At 36.6% G+C, this 24,800-nt stretch overlaps 1 protein-coding gene across 1 annotated transcript in view; it reads right to left on the reverse strand.

Moving 5' to 3' along the window:
* LOC124625528 (zinc metalloproteinase nas-14-like) overlaps positions 1 to 24,800 on the reverse strand; it is a 104,532-nt gene that overhangs the window by 31,763 nt on the left and 47,969 nt on the right. Inside the window, exon 3 of the mRNA XM_047149178.1 lies at positions 13,739 to 13,915. Within this exon, the coding sequence (XP_047005134.1) occupies positions 13,739 to 13,915 (177 nt within the window). The remainder of the gene's footprint in view (positions 1 to 13,738; positions 13,916 to 24,800) is intronic.

The following is a 24,800-nucleotide window of genomic DNA, read 5'->3' on the forward strand; positions in this document are numbered from 1 at the left end:
AACTTCTCAGTTGAACAAACTTCTCAGTTGCTTGATTTATGTTTAATATAAACAATTTCTCCAAAACATGTTGTTTTATGTTGATGCCTATAAAAATTTAATTGATAATTGATGTGTTTCATACAGAATTGAGAACTGAAAATTAGAATTAAGAATTGAAAATTGCTGTAAAGCCGTGTGGCATGTTGTAGCAGATTATAAAGAAGCTTCTGTTGTTACAGATGTAGACAACCACTTTCTTTGAAAAACAGTAAGTTAATCAAGGAAACACTAAGGTGCCAGTAGGAGATAAACAGTAGCTATTTAATATGATTAACAAAGCAAAACTTTTACTAGTTGACTTTTAATTGACATAAACACAAATAGTATTGCAAGTAAGCAGCACAGTGATAATTTATTGTTAATAGGATCATCAGAAGAAAATTTCACTCAAGAAAATCAAAGCAATTTTGAGGCAAAATTGGCGTCCCCAACCTATCATTTATATGTTTCTAAAGACGAACTACCTGCATTGGTACCAAAAGCAAGGATAATGTGTATGATTTCATATGTGTCTATCAGTAGTACTAATATTTGGCCTCCTGAAGGTAGGTCTGTCCTAATGACCAACATTTCTGCCTCAGAATTGTTTTATACAGTTAACAAATTATGTTTTTTAAGTTTCTTGCCTTTTTTTAAGATTTACCTTTACTCATTCCACATACCTGAAGGTTATTCATCTTGACGAAATTTATGGACAATAATGAATGAATGAATGAAGATTTTGGCACTGAGATGATAACTAATCAAGTACTCCCTGAAACTGAAGAATTCAGAATGCAGGCAAGACGGTTAAGAATTGAGAGAAGTGTAGGAAGGAGAAGAATACCCAGATGATTGGAAATTGTGAAATGCTTGGAAAAGAAGTGGTAGAAAAGACCAAAACAATAAAATACAATAAATAGCACCTCAGGCTGAATAAAATGGAAAAGGAGTAAAAATTAATGAAGGAAATGAGAAGTGACATAGAAAGCAAGCAGAGCAATTGAGGTTGAAAAGAACATGAGCTATGACTGCATTATGACATTCTACATCTGCATCTACATGTATACTCTGCAAACCATTGTGAAGTGTATGGCAAAGGGTACATCCTATTGACAGCAAAGCAGCACTCTTCTGGCACAATATGAGAAATGCTGAAAGCAAGGGAATTGTTGCATTGTACACTGAAAATTATCATCCCAATAAAGCAGTGGCTACACGCACTACAAATTTATTTCACGATAATGCTGTGTTGCATTTTTGCCAAGTGTTGAAGCATCGGCAGAAACAAATGACGATAGATAGCTTCCTAGGAAAAAAGAATTAGTTATGTATCATGAATAATAAAGTACATAATAATGTATAACATAAAACTTTTAGTACTTATCCTGCATGGGGTGCATTATCAAATCTTTCATTAATTTATATGGGATAAATGGTTTCACTTAATGAGTGTCTCGTGTTACAAGTAAGATTCTGGAACAAATTATGCTCGCTATGCAAGGTTCCACATACTCAACAAACCACTGTAAAGTGCATGTCAGAGAATTCTTCCCCTTGTACCATCTAACGGGATTTCTTATTCCATTCACATATGGAATGTGGTAAGAGTGGGTGCTTAAATGCCTCTTCATGCTGTAACTAGTCTAATCTCATTTTCTTAGTTCATATTGGAATTATATGTAGGGGACAGTAGTGTGTTCATAGATTCATAATATCATATAAGTTCTTGGAAATTTGTAAGTGGGCTTTCATGGGCCAGTTGTGTGTATCTACAAGGATCTGCCTGCTCAGGATTTTTAATATTTCCATGACATTCTCCTATGGGTCCAGCAAACTGCCTTACTTTGTATACATTCAGTATCACCTGCTTGTCCTATGTGGTATGGGTCCCACACACTTAACCGGTATTATAGCCTGGGTCACACAATGTTCTGTAAGCAACCTGTTCGTAGACTCATTGGACTTTCCCAATATCCTACCAATGAACTAAAGTCTGCCATCTGCTTTTCATACATGTGATCATTTGACTTCATGTTTCCATAAATTGTTACACACTGGTATCTGTATGACTTGATGGACAGATCTTGGCTGTAATAGTGATAAGGTATGAACTTCTTGTTGTAAGAAACTTCAAAGTAACATTTCAATAACATCTCATAAGTAAGTTGTTTCACATACACTGATTCCAATTCAGATAAGTGATTGTTTTCAAATATTTCTAGGGTATCATCATCTCTATAAAACCATACATTCTATCCAAAATTTTATTCTTAAAAGTATGTCAATGAGTACTTCTTGCAAACTCAGCGCACTTAACATGAGTTGCCATTGACTTACCACTGACTGCTTGCAGGGCCAGTTAATGATACAGTGCTGTGAAACCTCTCAAAAATACAAATTGAATTGTCAGTTTATAAAGCTAAGATCTGCATTACCAATTTTTAAAATAATGAAGTATAACCACTTCAAAGCTATATGAGACAGGTAAAAAGGTATATGGGAGAGGCAAACTACCCTCAGAGTTCAAGAAGAATGTAAGAATTCCAACTCCCAAAAAAGCAGCTGTTGACAGGTGTGAAAATTACTGAACTGTCAATTTAATAACACAAATTCTTTACAGAGGAATAGAAAAACTTGTAGAAGCTGACCTTGGGGAAGAACAGTTTGGATTCTGGAGAAATGTAGAAACACACGAGGCAATACTGACAATACAACTTATCTTAGAACATGTGTTAAGGAAAGGCAAATCTTTGTTTATAGCGTTTGCAGACTTAGAGAAAGCTTTTGACAATGTTGACTGGAATAGCTGATGACATTGCAATTCTGTCAGAGATGTCAAAGAACTTGGAAGAGCAGCTGAATGAAATGGACAGTCTCTTGAAAGGAGTATATAAGATGAACATCTACAAGAGCAAAACAAGGGTAATGGAATGCAGTCGAATTAAATCAGGCAATGCTGAAGGAATTAGATTAGAAAATGAAACACTAAAAGTAATAGATGAATTGTGCTATTTGGGGAGCAAAATAACTGATGATGGCTGAAGTAGAGAGGATGTAAAACATAGACTGCAGACTACTGCAAACACTAGTCTACAGCTGTGGTCTAATGAATTTGTGACTAGTGGTGGTTTAACAAACATGTACACTTACAGATTATGTTGTTTTACGATATTTGAATGTCTGTGCTTGCACTGTGTAACATCATGAGTGTATTTAACAGTATTGACGACGACATACAAATGTGTCAGCTTACATTACATTGACATGACTTAAAGCCATAATATCACTTGATAATGGCCTAATGCCAAAATTGCAACAGTGTAATAAAAACTTATAATAGTCACTGGTGGAAAGATGATGTCCTTCAAAAAATTCTTTATGACTGTGAATCTCAGCTACAAAAAGTTTATTATGATTCAGCCTGTTTATGTGACTTGTTGTATATACCTGTTCTTGTACTTAAATATACATCTGTATTGAAATATAAAGTGGGAGTGTTCAATTTCAGGGTAGTAACCCATCTCATTCCCACATTTATTTTACATACAGTACCTCTATTTCTCATCAACTGCCCCTCACCAATGTTTGCAACTGAGTTCTTCAATTGTCTTTCACTGATACTGTAGTCATAGGATATTAATTTCTTTACATTTTGTAATGTTCACAATTTTACTTGTATGAACGTGCAAGTTGCCTGTCTTTTTACCACTTCGAAATCTTATCAAGATCTGAATATTTCTGAAGTCTTCTCAGACAATACTTCGTGGTAGATAACTGCATCATTTGCAAAAGTCTGGTATTACTACTATTATTATCTACCAGGTCAATCACTAATAATGTGAGCAGCAAGGATCCCAACAAACATCCCTTGAGTATGCCTGAAGCTACTTCTACAACTGTTGATGATCGTCCATCCAGGTTAACATGCTGCATCCTGTCTACCAAGAAATCCTCAGTCCTTTCACAAATTTTGTTTTATACCATACTCCATATGATTGTATTTTCATTAATAAATATTGGCGTAGTTCTGAACCAGATTCTTTTTAGAAGTTGAGAGGTACTTCATCTGTTTGATTTCCTAACTTTCAAATGCCACATGAGAAAAGTGCAAATTCAGTTTCACATGACTGATATTTTGGAAACCATGCTGATTAATATGGATGAGATCATTCTGTTAGAGATATCTCATTATATTTGATCTCAGAATATATTCTATGATTTTACAGCAGTTCAATGTCAACAATATTGGATAGACATTTTGTGGACCACTTCTGCTACCCTTATTGATGCAACCTGTTCTTTCTTTCTACTACTGGATACAGTTTCTTGTTAAAGGGGGCTATGGTATATTATGGTTAAAAGAGCAGCCACAAATTCTGCATAGAATCTGATAAGGACTCCATTGGCTCCTGAGACTTTGCTAAATTTTACAAATTTCCACTGTTTCCTAAGGCCACTGATAATATCTGCATTACTTATATTGACAATGGTGTGGGCCTAGAACTGGGGCAGTATTTGTAGCCACTAAGTCACTGTATACAAGAGGGGAAAGAGAAATACCATCAAACTTCTGGTCAGTTTCACTTTTACAAGCATTCCCAAGAGTTTTACAAAAACTAATATATATCATTAATCATCTGGGTATAAATTATATACTGTTGAAAGGACAGTTTGGGCTTTCTAAAGAGTGTTGATATTGAGAAGGCTACTTACATAAATAGGTTGGACAAGAAGAGCATAGAAGCTTTTGAAATGTGGTGCTACAGAAGAATGCTGAAGATTAGATGGGTAGATCACATAACTAATGAGGAGGTATTGAATAGGATTGGGGAGAAGAGAAGTTTGTGGCACAACTTGACCAGAAGAAGGGATCGGTTGGTAGGACATGTTCTAAGGCATCAAGGGATCACCAATTTAGTATTGGAGGGCAGCGTGGAGGGTAAAAATCGTAGAGGGAGACCAAGAGATGAATACACTAAGCAGATTCAGAAGGATGTAGGTTGCAGTAGGTACTGGGAGATGAAGAAGCTTGCACAGGATAGAGTAGCATGGAGAGCTGCATCAAACCAGTCTCAGGACTGAAGACCACAACAACAACTTACATATTTAGTGAGAGTGCATGAAATTACTATAAGTTATGAGCTACCAGTTATTTCTGTGATCTGAGAAAGGCATCTGACTGTCATTCACAACACCCTTATAAGTAAATTAAAATATTACAAAGTTGCAGGAAATTTTGTGAAATGATTCTCATCAGGAAATAAATGATGTGAATAGGAAAGAGATCTAAGCTATGAATCTTCATCGGAACTGGAATTAATTATGTCTGATGTGCCATGATGTTCTATCTTAGATTCCTTTTCTTGAGTGTATCAATGACCTCTCAACAGTAGCATTAATGAATGATAAGATTGTTTTGTTTGTAGGTGATACAAATATTTTGATAAATAGCTTATCAAATGCAGTTTTAGAAATAGCAATTGATGAAACTTTTATGGACATTAATAAAAGGTTTCAAGCCACTTAACTGTCACTAAACGTTGCAAAAACTTACTATAAACAATTTGAAAGCTGACAGAGGTTTCTAATATGAAGAGAAGCAGATAGAAGAGATTGAAACTGTTACAGTTTTGGATTGATGTATTTGTAAATTCATTTGGGAGAATCTTACAATAGAAATGCTGAGATTGCTGAGCAAATCTTTGTTTGCAATGCAAATATTGACAGACATAACTGATGTAGAAAGAAAAAAGTTGATACGCTTGGCTTACTTTCTTTTCATAATGTCATACTGTATCATATTTCAGGATAGCTCATAAAACAAGGCTAAAGTTTTTTGACCCAAAAGCATGTAATACAAATTATTGAAAGTAATGGATTTAAAAAAAATCTACTCACTGAGCAGCAACAGGAGAATACACATGTAAATGTACTGGAATTTGCAACCTTTCAGAGCTCATGGCTCTGCTTTCTGGTAGAATCATTGAAGGGGAAAGAAGAGGGATGAAGGAAAAAGTCTGGTGAGGTTTAGGAAGTATGGAGAGTTCAGAAAAGCCACCTAGAACCTCATGTAAGGAGCCACCTAGAACCTCATGTAAGGAGAGACTTTCTGGATGGGATGCGAAGGAAAGACTGATTGTTGGAGCCTTGACTGAATGAGATTTGAAAACCTGAGAGCTTAAAGGTGGAAGATAGGGTAGTATGCAAGATCGATTATGGACAAAATATCATGCATGAGTTAACAAGAATGGGAAGCTAAGTGCATTGTATTTGGTAAGGTGGGGGAGGGGGGGGGGAGGGAAAAAGAGACCGGTCAGAAAATAAAAGATATAGAATATTAAAAGGGAGTGTAGAAGTTACTGAGAAGAAATGCTGAGACCATAAAAATTAATGCAAATTCAGACCAGGCAGGTGGTAAGAACCAAGGATGTGTAGTAACACTACTTCCCATCTTCAGAGTTCTGAGAAACTGGTGTGTGAGGGAAGAATCCAGTTGGTAAGTGTGGTGAAACAGGCACCTAGGTGCACTGTTTTGCCAGTTCCAGTGATGGTGTAGTTGGTGGTAGGAGGATGCGTAGTGCAAGTCTCGCAGTGGGGACAGTCACAGGGATAGAAGCCATTTGATGGGGAAAAGGGTGCACAATTGTCTGACAAGGATATTGCAGAGACTGGGAGGGTGACAAAGGGCTATTCTAGGTGTGGTGGGCAAAATATCAGACAGAACAGACCTCATTTAATGGCATGATCTTAGGAAGTCAAAGCGATGTCAAAGTAGCTGGTTAATACATTCTAGACCAGGATAATACTGAGTGACAAGAGGTGTACTCCTAAGTTGTTTTTTGGAGGGATCAGTAGTATCAGAACTGAATGGGGTGGCATGGGAAATCTGCTTTTGAACTAGGCTGGTGGGGTAATTCATCTAATGAAGGCTGATGTGAGACTGGTGGTATATTGATATAAGGAGTCCACATGTGAACAAATACATTTGCTTGAATACCAAGGCTGTATGGAAGGGAACGTTTGACATGGAAAGGATGGCAAATGGCACAATGTAAGTACTGTTGTTTGTTAGTAGGTATCATGTAAACAGACATATGTAGCAGACCCGTGGTGAGGATGAGGTGAGGTCAACATCCTGGTTCCCATGACTGTGCCTATGGCCTCTTTGTATGTCTGCCCTCAAAGGTATAGTTGTTGTTGGTAAGAATGGAGTTACTTAAGGTGAGCAGGATGGACATCATAGGTTTGGAATCAGGTGGATGCTGGTTGAGGAAATATTCAGCAGCAGACAGACCATGCACATAGAGGCTGTTGGTACAGAGCATCAATGGTGACAAGCAAAGTACAAGGTGGGAGTGGAACAGACACAGATTTCAAACAATCTACAAAATGGCTGGTATCTTTAATATAGAAAGGAAGTAATTGTAGTACAGGTTGAAAGTGTTGATCAACTAAGGCAGATATATATCCAGTGGGTGCTCTGAAGCCAGCAACTAAGATCCACAAACCCAACCACCCTGGCTGTCCCACAACAGCTGGCTTTGAAGCACCCACCAAATGAATATCAGCCATACTTGAGCAACACCTGCAACCTACATTACAAAGACATCCCTCCTATATTAAAGACACCAACCATTTCATAGATTGACTTAAGTCTGTGCCCATCCCACTCCCACTGCACACTTTGCTTGTCACTGTTGATGACACCTTCCTGTATACCTACATCACTATGTACATGGTCCATCTGCTACTGAACATTTCCTCAATAAGTGTCCCCCTGATTCCTGACCTATGTCATCTTTCCTGCTCTTTTTAATCAACTTTATACTTACCAACATCTACTTTATCTTTGAAGGCCAGACATACAAACAGATCAGGGGCACAGCCATGGGAACCAGGATGGCTCCTTCCTATGCCAACCTCTTCATAGGTCACCTGGAGGGGACTTTCCTGGGATCCACAAGCCTTGTTTTGTTTAGATACATAGATGACACTTTTGCCACATGGATTCATGGTGAGTCTGACCTGTTAAAATTCTTGTAATCTCTAAATACATTCTTCCAATTAAATGTAATTTGTCCCATTATGAATCCTGTGCCACTTTCCTTGATGTTGACCTCATCCTCAGTGAGGATCATCTATATACTCCTGTTAACACAAAAGCTACTAACAAACAATAGTGTTTACTTGTTAACAGGTGCCATGCTTTCCATGTCAAATGTTCCCTCCCATACACCCTTGGCACATAAGGCAAATGTATTTGTTCATATGTGGACTCTTTACTGGTATACACCATCAGTCTCATCTCAGCCTTCGCTGGATGTAACTACCCCACTATGTAGTTCAGATTTCCTGGGCCATCACATCCAATCCTGGTACTGCAGATTTTTCCCCCCAAAAAATAAAAAATAAATAAAAAAATAAACTAAACCAGCCTGGGTCTACACCTCTTGTCAGTATTATCCTGTTCTTGAATGTATTAGGCAGCTATTTTGACAAGGCTATGGCTTCCTAAAATCATGCTATGAAATAAGGTCCATTCTGTCTGACATTTTACCCACCTAATACAGAATAGCTTTTTATTGGCCTTCTGATTCAGCTATATTCTTGTCAGACCCTGTGCTGCTACTACAACCATTTCCATACCCATTGGCTCCTACCCCTGTGACTGTCCCCTCTGTAAGATTTGCCCTATGCAACCTTCTACCATCACCAGTACCATCACTGTAACTGGAAAAACTTATACATACTATCAAGGGAGATCCACCTGTGAAACAACACGTCATGTACCAGCTGTTACATAAATATTGTTTGGCATTTTACATTGGCATGACTACCACCAAGCTATCAGTTAGAATGAATGGGCGTAGATAGGGGCTGTATATTTGCAACCCATCATATCCTATTGCAAAGTGTGCTCTGTAACATGATAGTGACAGAGCCTGTTTCACCACATATGCAATTCTGGATTCTTCCTCCACACACCAGTTTCTCAGAAGTCCGCAGTTGGGAAGTGGTTTTACATTTCTTATCACCCACCTGGCTTTAATGTACATTCATTTTTATAGTCTCAGCATTTCATGTCAGTAATTATTCCTTTCTCTACTGCCTATTAGTTTTCTATATCTTTTATTTTCTGACCTGTCAAATTTGCCCCGACCCCCTCTTCTACCACACACAGTGCATCTACATTTACATTCTTATTAACTCCTGCGTGATGTTACTATGAACTAGCCAACACCACATAACACGAATGCTGTGTAATACCTGATTGGTCAGCTTCATTGCAGTAACGCAATTCATTGTAAGTAAACATTGCAAATTGAGAAAATCTTTTCGTTAAAGTAGATTGTAGAAGTACTGAACAAATGTTTTTTTAAAAAATTTCCTCCCCCCTTCCCCTCCCCAATGTCAATAGCAGCGTCAGCTGGATAAGACAGTTATCAAAAATGAGTAAATTTTGTTGCTTGTGTACTATCCCATATCTGAACATAATTCTCTACCCAATATTTTAAACAGCATCAATTAAGATGCATTAATTCTACAGTATATTCCATGCTGTTGTGGCACAAAAACATGGCACACGTTCTGTACCTGTTGCAGAAGATGCCACACAGCTGACATCATCACCAGCATTCTAGCTGCTACCAACATTATGCTTGTTTCACAGTAGCCATCAGGTGTTGGCTGTCCAGTTTGCTGAATCAGCATTGCAGTAACCAGCACTATGTAACACCACTACTAACAACAGCAGAACAACCCATCACAAATGGACTGGTCATATGTACCCAGCCAACCAGAAAATAATTGTTTGGTATCCACTGGGCAGCCACTCATTGACCACCTCTAATATGTCAAGGGCCATGAGACATAGGAGTCCAAGGATTGGTGCCACTTGTGCTGCCCCTACTCACAAACGGTCAAGCTCTGTAGTGTGGCAGCTATAATGCTGTGTGGCCTTGAGCAGTGGCTCTGACAGTGAGGATGCCACTTCCACTACAAGTCGTGCCTGACGCAGAGCTGCATAAGATGCCATCAGCCTAGTATAGTAACCTGGGCCACATCCAGTTGCTGTACTGTTGCTTCCAATTACACTCACTGGCAACATTATGAATATCATGTCCCATTTTGACTACAAGAGTTCAACACAATTGCTGGGATTCAAGCTGAGTTGCTGCAGCCTTCATTTCCAGCATCTCATCTCTGAGATCATGGCAGACGTCAACACAGACAGTTAACCTTTAGTTTGGCTTACTCTCCTCCATATTCCCCTACTGATATGATAATCATGATACCAAAATGGACACTTTTGATCCTACACACTGAGTGAAGGGGAAGCTGTCACCCAATAGCGAAGTCAGTATCTTGTAATGTCTGCTATCAATGATTCTTCAGTTGGCTGGAAAGAGCATCAGCAGGCCATCAAATGGGTTTGGCCACTGATGTCAAGCTGAAGACAAGTTCTGGGTGCTGGGTGGGTGCAAGACACTTTGCATCAAGCTGTGCTAAAGTCTTTACCTCACCTGCCCTGTACTTTCATGACCTGGCTGTTTGCTGGACTTCAATTACATTTGGGAAAGCTGTTGTATATATTACTTGTGAGCTGATTGTTCCTGGTCTATCATCATTATTCTCGTGGTGCATTCTACAACCTGGTCCAGACTGGAATTGTTAACTATCGAGTGATTACAATGTATCTATATTTTCTGTGAAAGAGAATGCTGCACTTTAGCTGGTGTGGCACCCAAGAACACTCTTGATAGCTACAGGAATGTGTTGTTTCTGTGTCCAATTTTATCAGATTTTTGCTTCGTGCTTGAACTCAGAGTTTTATCACTCCCAACAAAAAAAAGGTTACGTTGTCTGTGACACAGTTAATCCATTAACATAATCAATGTGCCACATGTTACAGTAACAGAAAATGAGCATTTTATTGGTACACTGAATACTCCAGGATATATGTTCCACTCTTTTCACAAAATCATTGTACAAGAATTAAGTTATAATGATAGAAATCACAAAATGCAGGCTCGTAACTTGTTATTGACACAAAATCATCAAAATGTTCTGTGTTGAGTGTCGTGGGCAGACAAAGATATCTTTCTCTGGAAATCAAGGCGAATAAGAGGAACTATCACTACAATGAAACACACCTTTGTGCATATACGTGATCTTTTGTTTAGGAAAATGACTGATCAATGTTAATTACTTGGCATTTGTAGAGCCAGTATTGCCCATCTCTGGATGCTGTGTTTGTGTTTTTGTGTTTTTCTTTTGGAACCTATGCTTTCAGAGTCATTGGAAAACATGTATAAACCTGTGAATGAACATTAGTTATCAGCTGATAATTATGCTCCCATGGTGTGGGAAGGTGTTCTCAACCTGTGAATGAACATGAGTTATCAACAAATCATTATGCTTCCATAATGTGGGAAGGTGTACTCATTTTTAACTCCTGTGCAGCCTGGTAGGTGGGTGTGATGTGTATGTCTAGCCACTTAATCCTTCAAACCAAAAGCCACAGGCTTTTTCTTCTGGGCCCATTTAGAATCTCAGTTGTCCTACAATTAAATGTGTTCTGAAAATGTAGATGCAGTTGAAGCACATGTTCGTACTTGATAGATTTATTTTCGAGCATATGGTAGACCACTACTATATTAAGTCAAGGTATATCCTGACTCTATTTCCCTCTCTATTCACTTTATTGACATTTCACAATCATAGCCACATCAATAACCTATTTGATGATTCAGGTGGAGTTATGTGACAGCATGATCTATGACAGTGGTCGTCATGTGGCCAAAACAAGTATTCATGCGACCTGTGGTTCTCAGATGTTTTTTATAATAATATGCATCTAGCAGCTAACAGCTAACTCCGAAACAGTGAACTATAGTTAAGACCTTCTTGAAGGTGTAGTTTTACTGCCCAGTAAAAAATAAAAATACTTACAGAGACAGTAATATTTTAAGAAATGCTTAATTTTAATTGATGTTGGTGTACTGGACCATGAACTAAGTAAAGTTGGCCACTTACCACTGGAGTGTAGGAATAAGTAGTGCAGCCACTGTGGGGTTAGAGGATGTGTGAAAGGGGGAATGTTTTATTGTTTGTCTTCCTATTCTGCCATCTCACAGCAGTGGCAGATACATATTGTGGGTGGGCACCCCCCCCCCCCCCCCCCCCCCCCTCCTCCCCTTGCGGGGCTACCTGCATTGCCACCTGCGCTGCCCACACAAGTCAGCCCCTGTTCATTTGTTTCTGTCGTTAGTCGACTCAACTGAATTGAGTTATCGAGTAGTTTTACTTTCCTATGTAGCACATGCATCCATATCATCATATTTTATATGTTTCTGTCTGGCATATAGATAGCTAACACATATCTATGAGAAAAGTCACAGCCATTCTAGTGATCTCGATACTTTCTTAAACTTTGCATGTGACTTGATTATTTTTTATTACAGTAAAAGTAAGGGTAGCTCAAGATATCTTAAGCGCCCCCTCCTTGAGGTTTTTCTGTATCCGCCACTGTCTCACAGGCATAAATGATGTGAACCAATCATTTGCTATGGCATAAATTTTGACGTGGGAGCAACATGGATTCATTAATGCACACTACAGAGAAGGTTATCTTCAAATGTAGTATGTATTTGTGGCAAGGAACATTAAATTAATTAAGGCTGTTATAATACAACATGATGAGTAGAGGAAAACTGTCAATAGTTAATCATTTAACCATCTGCTGACACAGACAACACAACAATACTTCATCAGGCAGTTGCGGTGTCACAATTATGGTTTTGCTGAGGGTGCCAGCAACCTGAAACTCAGAACAGTTGACATGAAGTGCACTGAATGGCGTTGACTTTTAATGATCAGTACTTGGGGCTGGCAGCCAACTTAACATGCCTTCACTATACCTAATGTATCAGGGGCTTATAACATACTAATTTATGTAGGTTATCGATTAATAACAAGACATATGTACATTGTAGCCCAAGATACTGCCACACAATAACTGTATTAGTTCTTGACCAAAAACTTTGACAACCACTGATCTATGGGAATTTGGATGTGAGAAATAGTAGAGGTGCTGCCTTCCAATAAGTGAATACTTGCCCTCACTAGCCATAGACTGTAGACACTGTAGACTGTGCAGGTTGACTGTATGACCTTTACTCTGTTCTCAGATTATCAAATTGAAATCATTTTTTATATACACAAAACAAATTATTCTAGTTTCAGAAGTGATTACATGTGGTATTCACTGCACAATAATTGTAAAAGTATTTCATTATCTAGGTAGCATAGCAAATGAGAAGTTTAACTTAAAAATTTGAAGAAAGATTGACCTTTCCAAGCAAAGGCTTACTGAATAGTAGCTCCATTCCACCCAGAAAATTATTTTTATTACATGTTTTAGAATTTGATATTGAAACACTAAATTTAATAAACCTGTAAAACAAGCTATGGAAAATCTTGGATTGTACAGTAACAATTTAAAATAGGATAGATTGTTACTCATCACATAGAGGAGGCATTGTGCAGCAGACAGATACACTGAAGAAAGACCATTATCAAACTTAGAAAAGTCAGTTCTGTAATTGTAATACTGGTTTAAAGCTTATGAAAAATGTTAGCCATTTTATTCCAAATCAGAGCTTTCATATTTACTTATATAGCTTAGAAGAGTTGGAAACTTTTTTTTGCTTACAGAAGTCTTCTTCAACTATATAATATGGAAGAACTCCACCGGGCCAGTATTTATCTTCATCCAGAATAATATTTTTTATGTTATTGTCTTCAGCCATCATTATGTCACCTTCAAATAGGCCACTCATCTCCCAGACATTTACTTCATCATTTGGTGACCATGATGAAACTTTTGTTGCTGGAAAGGAGAGCTGATGGTTAATGTCTCATCACATTAATAAAGCATTATTCAGTTTGCTTCAGCAAATACATTCTCAAACTATCTCTTACATGCAATGGGAGACACTCTACAATGTTGACAAAGGTATGAGATCTACAGATTTGAACAATGATAGCATAAACTATGTCTCACCATGAAAGAATGCTTGTTGGAAGAAGTGTTACTGAAGTTCAAAGGGACTTGTGCAGTGTTGTTATGAACATAGTTTATAACAAAAATTTCTAATTTGTTGTAACCAGACTCAAGTAAATCTGAGAGCAGGGTCATGAATGAAGTACAGTGCTTAGGACTGAAAGCACATTTAATATGTATGCTAACATACAGCCAAACAGCAGTAGGACAAATAGGGAATCTAACTTCTCAAATCAGCAACTTAGAATCAGCTACAAAATCCAACAGTGAATATTTAGAAACAAATGTGAAAAATGAAATAACAGCCATCAATGACTGTCTGAAAACAGAAATTTCAGAGTTAAAAAATCAGTTAGCAGAAAGTATGCAAAATGTGAATTCCATATTAGGAGCCAAGAACTAACATATAATTTTTTAGAAAATGAGTTGGTCAAAATAAGTTCAAATCAAACAGTAGAGGGAAAGGTTAACAATTTCAGTTCTAAAACAGTGGGAAAAATAATTTAGTTAGATTCAAAAGTAAATGAAGTACATGACACTGTAACAAATGAAGTAAATTTATTAGAGAAAAAGGTTAATGAAATTCAGGAAAATTTAGTAACAAAAGATCTATTTATGAATAGTGGCACTATTTTATCTAATGTATCTGTGAAGTGCTTTCTTTGTAATAATTTACATCCTGTTGATTTCTCGCAGCATTCTTTGTACTGGATATGTCAGATAACTTAAAGATTGAATTTTTTGAGAAGTTTCTTGAAGGAGAGGTGCTGTCTTGGGCTAGTCAGCCTTTTGAACTGTGGGAAATCTTTAATGATTTTAAGAAAATTTTTTGAATAAGTTTTAATCTGAGCCTGAACAAGGTAGAATCAAGAGTGAATTCTTAAATGGACCCATTTTCAGAGGTATGAATGACAAATGAAGTATTTTTCTGGGAACCAGTTAAAGAAATTAGTACACTTAGAGAAACCCTTTGATGAAATGACTCAAACACATGCATTTAAAAGAAGGTTGCAGAAAAAATACAGTGGGATCTAATTCATGGACCAGTTTCTTAAGTATGTAGACATTAGATAGGGTTAGGCAAAGAAATCTTTCACACAGCTCTGGTGATGAGAATCATCACAATGGGGGTTGTAATTCAGGCTGCAACAGGGAGAATTTTGGAGGAAGGGATAATGGGAACTTTGTGGAATGAAAATCAGGATGACAGGGTAAGAGGATATAATGGTAATGAGAGAATGGTGGCTAGAAAAGAAATAATGATTACAGAAATGGAAAAAGCAATGGGGGACACAAAATGCAAACAGATTGAAGACAGGATAACAGTGGAATCCACCTGGAAAACTCACTATCACCCCAGTGAGAGTCCACAGTTTTTGGGTGAACAGATCAAATTATAATAGGACCTTTAATGTTTACTTTAAATCAAATAAGCAGAATAATTGTGTTAAACAGAGTCAGATCAAACATAGTGAGCATCAGATAAATCACATGAGTTTTGATAAAAAGTTTTGGGATACTGTATGGAACAGTAATCCATTACAAAATAAGTGTGTTGAAAAACAAGTAGAAAATCCAATTTGGGTGTGGAGGCTACAAGCAATTTTTACAACTGTGCTGAAAGTGAGGTACATAATAATTACGAGGAAAGTATGCTTTCTTTTGTTAGATTTGCTGGTTCTATATGATTTATACCTTTTCTTTCAACTAAGTTTGTGAGATATGTTGTTCTGCATGGGGGGATCTTTTGGAAAAGAGGATGACAATGATTTGTTTAATATTGGTACTGTGTCACAGGAAGTTGTAATGATGCAAAGGGGGGGTGGGGGGGGGGGGCAGCACAAGGTGAAAATAATGATGTTGAAGGCGACTTACATGAAGGTGACAATGTTAAAAATATCATTTTAGAGGAGAAAAGAGTTCAGGATTCTGAGGGTGAGTACAGAATATTTATTCAATTCAATTCAATTTTTATTATCACATAACATGCCTTATACAATCGAAGATTGTGACATAGGTGACTTGTCAGTTTTACACTACATATAATAATACTAAAAATAGACAATAAACTAGTAATATATATGGTGTAACATCTTCAAAGAGGTATTTTAATTACAATTATAATGCATTGTTGCCATTCACGAAATCTTCTACACTGTAGTAACATTTATCTTTCAGATATTTTTCCAGGTCTCTTTTGGTACCTTTTACATTTGGGTCGTCCATATCTTTCCATATTTTTTTTACAAATTTCATGCCCATATAGTATGGGTTTTTTTCATATGATTTTAAACGGTGGGTAGGTAACATATAGCTCATTCTATATCTAGTATAATACTGATGCAAGAAAAAGTTGCCCTCAAAAAGATGTGGGTTTCTTTTCGTGAAAGTGAGAGTTTCGTAGATGTATATGCTTGGAATGCTCATTAGATCTAGTTTTACAAATAAAGGTTTACAATGTTGCTTTGGTTTTGCTCCCACCATTGCTCAGATGATTCTTTTTCGTAGTCTAAAAGGTCTAAGTAAATTTGTTTTTTCAGACCCCCAGAAAATTATACTATACCTAATGACTGAAACAAAATATGCATTATATACAGTTTTTCTTGCAGCTAAATTAGTAATACTGTACAAGATATTCATAATATATACAAGGCTATTCAGTCGACCCAGTATGTTGGCCACATGGTGACTCCATAACAGGTTTTTATTGACTAATACGCCAAGGAATTTGACACTGTCTGCAGTCTCTAATTTTTTGTCCATATACCTTATTTCACTTATAGACTGTGCAGATTGTTTTGTGGTGAAATGAACAATTTCTGTTTTTGTAAAATTTAATGTCAAGTTATTGTTTTTGACCCATGCCTCCACTTCCCCAAGGGTTAGTTCAATATTATGAATTAGGTCTACCTCATTTTTACAATAGACTACAGCTGTTGAGTCATCTGCATAGAGGATAGTATCAGACTGCACCTGACATGGCATATCATTAATATAATACAGTAAAAGTAGTGGCCCTAGTATTGAACCTTGTGGAACACCTAATTGAGTGTGTTTCCAGCCAGAGAGAAATTTCTTGCCAACTAAGAGATTTGCCTTAAAAACCATAGCCTGCCAATTTTTGGAGAAGCAGGTCATGATTTACTGTGTCAAAGGCTTTGGACAGGTCACAAAAGATGCCTGACACACGCATTCTATCATCAAGACATCTGCTGACTTTTGTGACTAATTCATTTATTGCATGGATTGTGCTGCAGCCTTTTCTGAAACCATATTGATTGCCTAAGATAATGCTGTTAGATGAATTGTAATTTTCAATCTGATCACATGCAGCTCTTTCAAATATTTTTGAGAAAATTGGTAATAGTGAGATTGGCCTATAGTTGCCCAATTCATCTTGTTTGCCTTTTTTATGTATCGGCCAAACTTCTGCATATTTTAATCAATCTGGGAAACATCCCTCATCAAAAGAGTGGTTGATTATGAAAGAGAGTGGATATGCAATACTGTGATGGACTATTTTTATTATTTCAGTGGGGACCTCATCCCACCCCACAGAGTTTGAATTTTTTAGGGACATTATGATTTTGATGACATCTGAGATGGAAACATGAGAAAACTTAAAACATGGGCAATTGCTGTCTGTCGTATTGGGCTTTGTTTTTGGTGGTGAACAGTCATCAAATGCATTACAGTTTCTGAAAAAGTCATTGAATGATTCACAAATGGCACTGGGTTCTGTAACAGCTCTACCATTTATCACTATTTTAGAAGGGCATTTTCTCTCTGCCTCACTGCCAACTTCGCTTCTTATAACAGACCAAGCAGCTTTTGATTTGTTTTTTGCATTTGAAATGAAGTTATTATTCACAGTACGTTTTGCTAGTTTAACTATTTTGTCAAATGTTTTTTGTATGTGCTTACATACTTAAGAAATTGAGGGCTTCGATTTACTTTTGCCTCCATATGCAGTTTCCTCTTAGTAGCACTAGACACTCTAATTCAGAGCTTATATGGTACCCAGGCGTGCGATATATGCTGATAATTAGTGTGTTATACTCTTTAAGTTCTATACAACAACTTTCAAATGTACCTTCTTCATTCAGATGGCTAAAATTCTGTCTGATATCATAGTCTACTGTAGAATGAACTAGTATGCAAGAGCCTCCATACCCATTGGTCCTGGTAGCCAGTTTATAACCTGTAAGTTTATTCAGGAGACTGATATTTTCAGATTTTAGCCAATGTTCATTAAGGCATATTACTTTCACAGATTGTTTCACACTTTCTAGCAAAATTTCTATATCATAAAGCTTCCTGATCATTCCTTCAGACAGACCTCTGATGTTTAAGTGCATAATGAAATTACTACTGCATATATTATTAGGTAGAGGGTCTTTAAAACTAATTTGACTATAAAGTAATGGAACGTCCACCTGAGTGTTGACTGCTTGTTCTGGATTCATTGTATTGGGCCAAATTCGGAAAGAATTGTCCCCTTTCATCAGTTTCCCTGTGTGTGAGCATTTGGATGATGAGTAGGTACAGTTTTCTTGACAATAATTTCAATCTCTGCTGTATCTTCTGAGGCTGGTTCTGGCACTGTCTCATCTTCTGGACATGATGTTCCTGTTTGAGCTGGTGCTGTGGCTGTGACTGTGTGTGATTTTGAAATTGTTTTCCTGTTTTTCCATTTCCTTGGTCGAAACTGGTTGCATGGCAATTGGTTTTCTTGCAACATCGTCATCTTTTTTTATTAATTTATTGAAATAAATGACATTGAAGCTAAGTGATGATAATGTTTTTATTAGTGAATTCCATGAAAATAAAGAGAGTATTGTAAGTTGTATCTGAAAATCGGTTGTTGGCAAGCCGTGCTGTTCAATGCATAGTCACTGAAGAATGTTGTCGTAGAAATAGAGACATGTTGCGCCCTTTGAAATGTGTCAGTTTTGAACGTGAACAGGAGATTTCTATAATGTTTTTATAGGATCAGTTTGGAAATTATGATGACAGAGAATTATTTTGGAACCAATGAGCAAAGATTAGTAGAGCCTTATACCCAAGCAGGTGGAAGAAAGTGAAAACGTAACTGGGTGAAGAATGTACAGCTAATAGTGTTTTGTTTTGTGTTCAGGCAATGCCTAAAATTCATACCAGTAATGCAGATTCTGCCACTCTTGATAATTTAATGAAAACTGAAAGGGATGGTATTGAAGGATATTTTAAAGATGCTGAAAATGATTTGTTATATGAAGTTTCTAAATGGAGGGAAGATGAAGGAGAATTCGGTTGTCCTAACATTAAAGTCAAAATAGATCAGTGGGAACATGAATGTTTAATAGATACAAGAAGACATATTTGTGGGATTTCAGAGAAATTTGAGGATAAAATCAGGAATGGGAAAGACTTTGTGGAAATGCCAATAATTAGAGTGAAAATAAGAGGAGTTACTGGGAGAAAAATAAATTAGTAAAAAATCAAGAGGAGAATGTTGCAATTGGTGTAGGTAAATACAGCGCTCCTAGTTTTAAGAAGAATTTACAGGAAGAAAATTACAGAAAATAAAAACAGGAATGTAATAAATATTCAAGGTGTAGAAATTTAAGAAAGAATAAAGAACATTCATTGAAAATTAAGGTATGTTTTTTACAGAATTTCTGATTTTTTAAATTATAACTTTTCAGAAAACAAGCAAAACTTTTCTCAGATTTTGAAAATCATACTGCCTTAATTAAAAATTGAAAACCTGTTACTTGTAACCTAAACATATTAATATTTTGAGCTGTTTGCCTATTACATAGTGAACTCCTAAATTGAATACACCGTTTTGAACTAGACTGTGTAATGATTCAAGAATTTCCGTGTAAATTCTAGAACCACTCAGCCTTTTACCATCTTGAGCACACAATATTCTGGATATGAGTGTGGGATGGTAGAATCCTACCTACTGCACATCACATATTTGTGTGTGCAGGTTTAAAATCAGTCGCAGGAAGAAAGGAGAGTGACGGTCGAACGACACCGGCCAGTACCTGTCAGGCAATCCAATGTTTTAGTGAGTGTGTAAGGAAGAACCATGGAGTTTATATACAGCTTTGTGCATTTTACATCATTGACTATTGTTATTAAAATAAGAATAATTGAAAAAGTGCTCTTGTGGACTCTTGACACAACCTTGTTAGAGGCAAAACCAGTCTTATGATTCATGTTAAGAAAGGTCATGGTATCCAAGCCAACTTTCTTTTAACTGTAACTCAACTTGTTTCTAATGTCCGACCGTACGAGAGACTTGCAGGAAGTTACATATTCATGTGGAAAGTGAGATTTTTATTGTGTATGGAGGTCAAATACATAATTAGTTGACGAAAAGTAAAGTTTGTATGTCTACTTATTTCATAAGTAGAAAGAGTCTAAAAATTCCTGTACATACCATTATTTGGTGGAGAAGAAGTGAAGAGGATTTCCAGCAGCTGGATATTCAGTAAAGAAGAGTGGCTGAAAATTCCAAGTAAGTCACCTCGTAAAGAAGTGGAAGGGGGTTTGGGGGAATAAGCTGATATAATCCAGATCCACATTCACACTTTAAGTCATCAGAACATTAGAACATGATGACCAGTGTGAAAGGACCAACAAAAAAGCAATTTTAAGTCAAAAATGAGAGAAGAAGCTGTTACATTTTGCAATAGCAACCAAACATAAAACGACAAGGAAATTACTCTGATAAATTGGAATATGTTCAGGTATCCAATGAAGCAAAATTTAAATGGAAAAACGGAGAAGAAATGAAAAATTCACAATGATGAAAATAGTAAAGAAGATTTCAATATATTTGTCTAAGAAGAAGTACGCATAGAACGCTTCAACCAGGAAAATCCAGCGCGGGGAATATACAACTCTCACATTCATCATGGGGACGCAGATGCAGAAACCAACATACACCCAATGCCACCAACACCAGTTGCTGTTCATGGGTGCTGACATTTCCCCACTTCCACTCACCTGCACAACGCAAATTCTACGTCGGGTGTTCGTGAAACAAAAGTTGATTACTTTAGTACGAAGTGGTACAAGATACCGTTGAGTGAACGTTTATTGTGTAATTACCATATTTAAAGTTAGTTTTAAATGCTTACAAGAGATAAGGCATATAAAAGTATAGAAAATATACAACAGGTTGGGGAAACTCAAGACCCCGCTATGGCCATGAAAATTGGCAAAGAAGTGCCTGACCGGGCAGAGATGATAAATTTAATCAAAGCTGAGAGTCTTAAGTTAAACTCATTAAGTTCTCAATTAAATACCCAGAGTGAAGCTTTAAATGCACAGAGTGCGACTCTAAGTAAAGAACTAGACTTAGTAAATTCTCAATTAAATGCTCAGAGTGAAACTCTAAATATTCAAACGACAAATTTAGGTTTGTTAAATGCCAAAGTCAACTATCAAAGCAAAGAATTTAGTAATCTATGTGAAGGCATGGGTGCTCTGAAGACTGAGTTCGATGCTATAAGTAATAAAGTAAAGAATTTAAAAGTAGATTCAAAGAACAAGATGGCAAATTCTTTGACCACTCATATAAATCGTATGTTTACTAACCTTAGTCAGAAACAGAATGATACTTTTCAAGATTTATCGAAAATGTTAGAACTTGACATTGAGAACAAATGAAATAATGTAGAATCAGAACTTATTGAAAAGTTAGGATCTTTTGAAAATGTGTACAATATTAAATATAATGATGTATGACAGTGAATGAATCCTTTGATAGAGTGTGTAGATAAGCATAATGAAATAGAGCCAATCATTCAATCACAAATTACAGGTGTCAATATACGGGTAGATAATGTAGAAAGGAATTTCAAAGAGAAAATAGCTAACTCCGATATTATAAATGTGATTAGTTTGGAGGAACAATTAGGAGAAATTATAGATCAATAGGTTACTGAGAGAATAACATCCAGGAATGTGTCAACTATTCCTTCTTCGGAACTTAATGATAACCAGGAAGGGTATGGACAACCTGTGGAGAGAAATTAAGCTTATCCAAGACAAAGTAGAAAAAAGGGTAACTTCACCTAATGTTGTGTTCACTGGTGAAGCGGTGAGTGATTTTCAGTCAGGAGCTAATTCAGGGTTATATGGATAGTTCCCTAAATTTAAGTCAGATGGAGATGTACATCCGACCCATTTCTTAAAAAGATCTAACCAAGCTTTGCCAAAAAATTGAGAAGATTCCATGGAGATTGAATTTGCTGTGGGGTACCTTCTAGGGGAACAGTAAATAATGAAAATTTTTCCTCTTGGGAAGACTTTCAAATGAAATTTAAAGAGAAGTACTGGTTTGCCAGTGCTCAAGAAAAGTTAATATCAGATCTGTGGGAACCAAAATATTATAACAATACTTGCTGTCTATAAGGAAATATTTTGATTGGCATTTAACATAAGCAAAAAATAAATAAAAAGGGGGGTGGAGGAAGTACAATGTAAAGGATGTAAAATTGTATAGCCCCCAGGGACGTTAACATTCTGAGTTAATGGGGCGGAGTAACGACTGTAGGATTCCAAGTTGTTTTTGGTGTTTCTTCCAAAATAGTTTTTTTTGCACTGAATTCCTTTAAAATCTTAAACTATTCTGTCATCCATCCCCCAGGGATGTTAACATTCCAAGTTAACGGGTGGAATAACGACCGTCGGATCCAGAGTTGTTTTTGGTGTTTTTTCCAAATAGTTTCCTGCACCGAATTCCTTTAAAATCTAGAACTATTTTGTAATCTCATTGCTTAGAAAACTGGATATGGCTATGAAATAGAGAACAATGTAAGAGAATTACAGAAAAAATGATATCTAGATGAAATAAACTAAATAGAATATTATATTTGTGGAAAATATAATAAGATGTGACTAGCTGAACAACTGTACCATAGTGTATAGATTTTTAATTTTGTATAGAGTATTTTATACCTTTTATGAGATGTGATGTAGATAGGAGGGTTTGTATAAATTTTGAAAGGGGTGGGTATTGTAGCTAAAAGCATGATTTACAAGAACAGTTAAATCATGACTAACACAAAACACACATCACACCTTTCAAACAACGCTCACAAACAAGTGTGCCTGATTTTTCATCATTTGCATTTCCATAGGGTTGGTAGGATTTCCTTTGGGAACATCAAAGGGTGAAAGTGGGACAAGTACGTTCTGTAGGGGATGATTTAACACCAGACCTCCTCTGGCATCTCACACAAGTACCTGAGGGGTAGGGATCCAAGGGAAGGGGGTGGGGGGGGGGGGGGAGGGTTTCCTGTCTTTGGGGCTATCTTCTTTCTCTTCTTCGATCCTAGCATCCATATCTATTCTTTCCTTTCTTACTTCTCATTTGAGGTTCCTGTCTATTTTTTCCCTCTTTACATATTCACAAACTTCTATCGCTGAAGTCCTTCCTTATTTCCATGGTTACTAAAAACCTAAATTTTATCTTTAGATAAGAATGAAATGATAATTAAATCAAGACCCTAAGCTGTCAACAGGCACTGATATACATCAATGGGGACAGTTAAAAATGTATGCCCTGACCAGGTCTCGAACCTGGGATTTCCTGCTTACATGGCAGACGCTCTTATCTATCTGAGCCACCGAAGACACAGAGGATAGTGCGACTGCAGGGATTTATCCCTTGCATGCTCCCCGTGTGACCCACATTCCCAACATATGTTTTTTATGGTTGTAGTTATTTCTTTGTTGCTTTTCAGATTTGTTTAATATGATTTTTGCACACATGTCATTTTACTTTTCCATATACAGGGTGTTTCAGAAGTGATGGTCAATATTCAGGGATATGACAGGAATGATCATTCGAAACAAAGAAGTTAAGTAAATGTGGGCTGTAAAATGCATACCTTAAGAGCTATGAGCAATTCTTGATCTTCAGTACTGTGAAACAAATCTCTTCTACTGCAATATCTTTGCTTTTCATTTGCTTGGAAGTGGTAGTATGGACCAAAACCAGAAAAATGCCCAGTAAACATGTGCTCTACAATGCTTACCTTAAGAGCTATGAACACTTGTTCAGCTCTGCTACTTTGAAACATAACTCTTCTAATGAGCAAGTGCTCATAACTTTTAAGGTATGTGTCTTAGAGCACATGTTTTCTGGACGTGTTTTCTTGTTTGGTCCAACACTTCCCAAAAGATAGAAATCAAAGAGCTTGCAGTAGAAGAGATTTGTTTCACAGTATTGAAGATCAAGGTATGCATTTTAGAGCCCAAGTTTCCTTGAATTTGTAACGAAGCAAGCTGGGAGATTTTTACTTCCCCTCTTGTTTTGCCATCTGCCTCTTTAAATTCGTTTTTTCACTTTTAACTAATTACCATTAACATACTGTGCATGGATATAATCTGCAGTTTCGTAGAAGAGAAAGGTTGGCCCTCAGTTTTAAATAGTATAGCACCAGATCTAGTTTTGTTCTTAGTTTTGTCTATGTCATCAATTTTCTAATTTACTTTGACTGTTCATAGTTAATATTTTTTGTTATATGGTAAAATTAGAAGTAATTGTTACGTAACTTAAATTCTGTGGTTGACTTACAAACAAATATAAATTCTGTACTAATTATAAACATTTGGAAGATGAAACACTGGCATTCTTTAAGTATTTATTTGGCTTTATTCGAAAACATGTTAGCAAACCCAGCCCTAAATTAATTCCAAAGTA

This window comes from Schistocerca americana, chromosome 1 (genome assembly GCF_021461395.2).
Source record: "Schistocerca americana isolate TAMUIC-IGC-003095 chromosome 1, iqSchAmer2.1, whole genome shotgun sequence".
Taxonomy (NCBI): domain Eukaryota; kingdom Metazoa; phylum Arthropoda; class Insecta; order Orthoptera; family Acrididae; genus Schistocerca; species Schistocerca americana.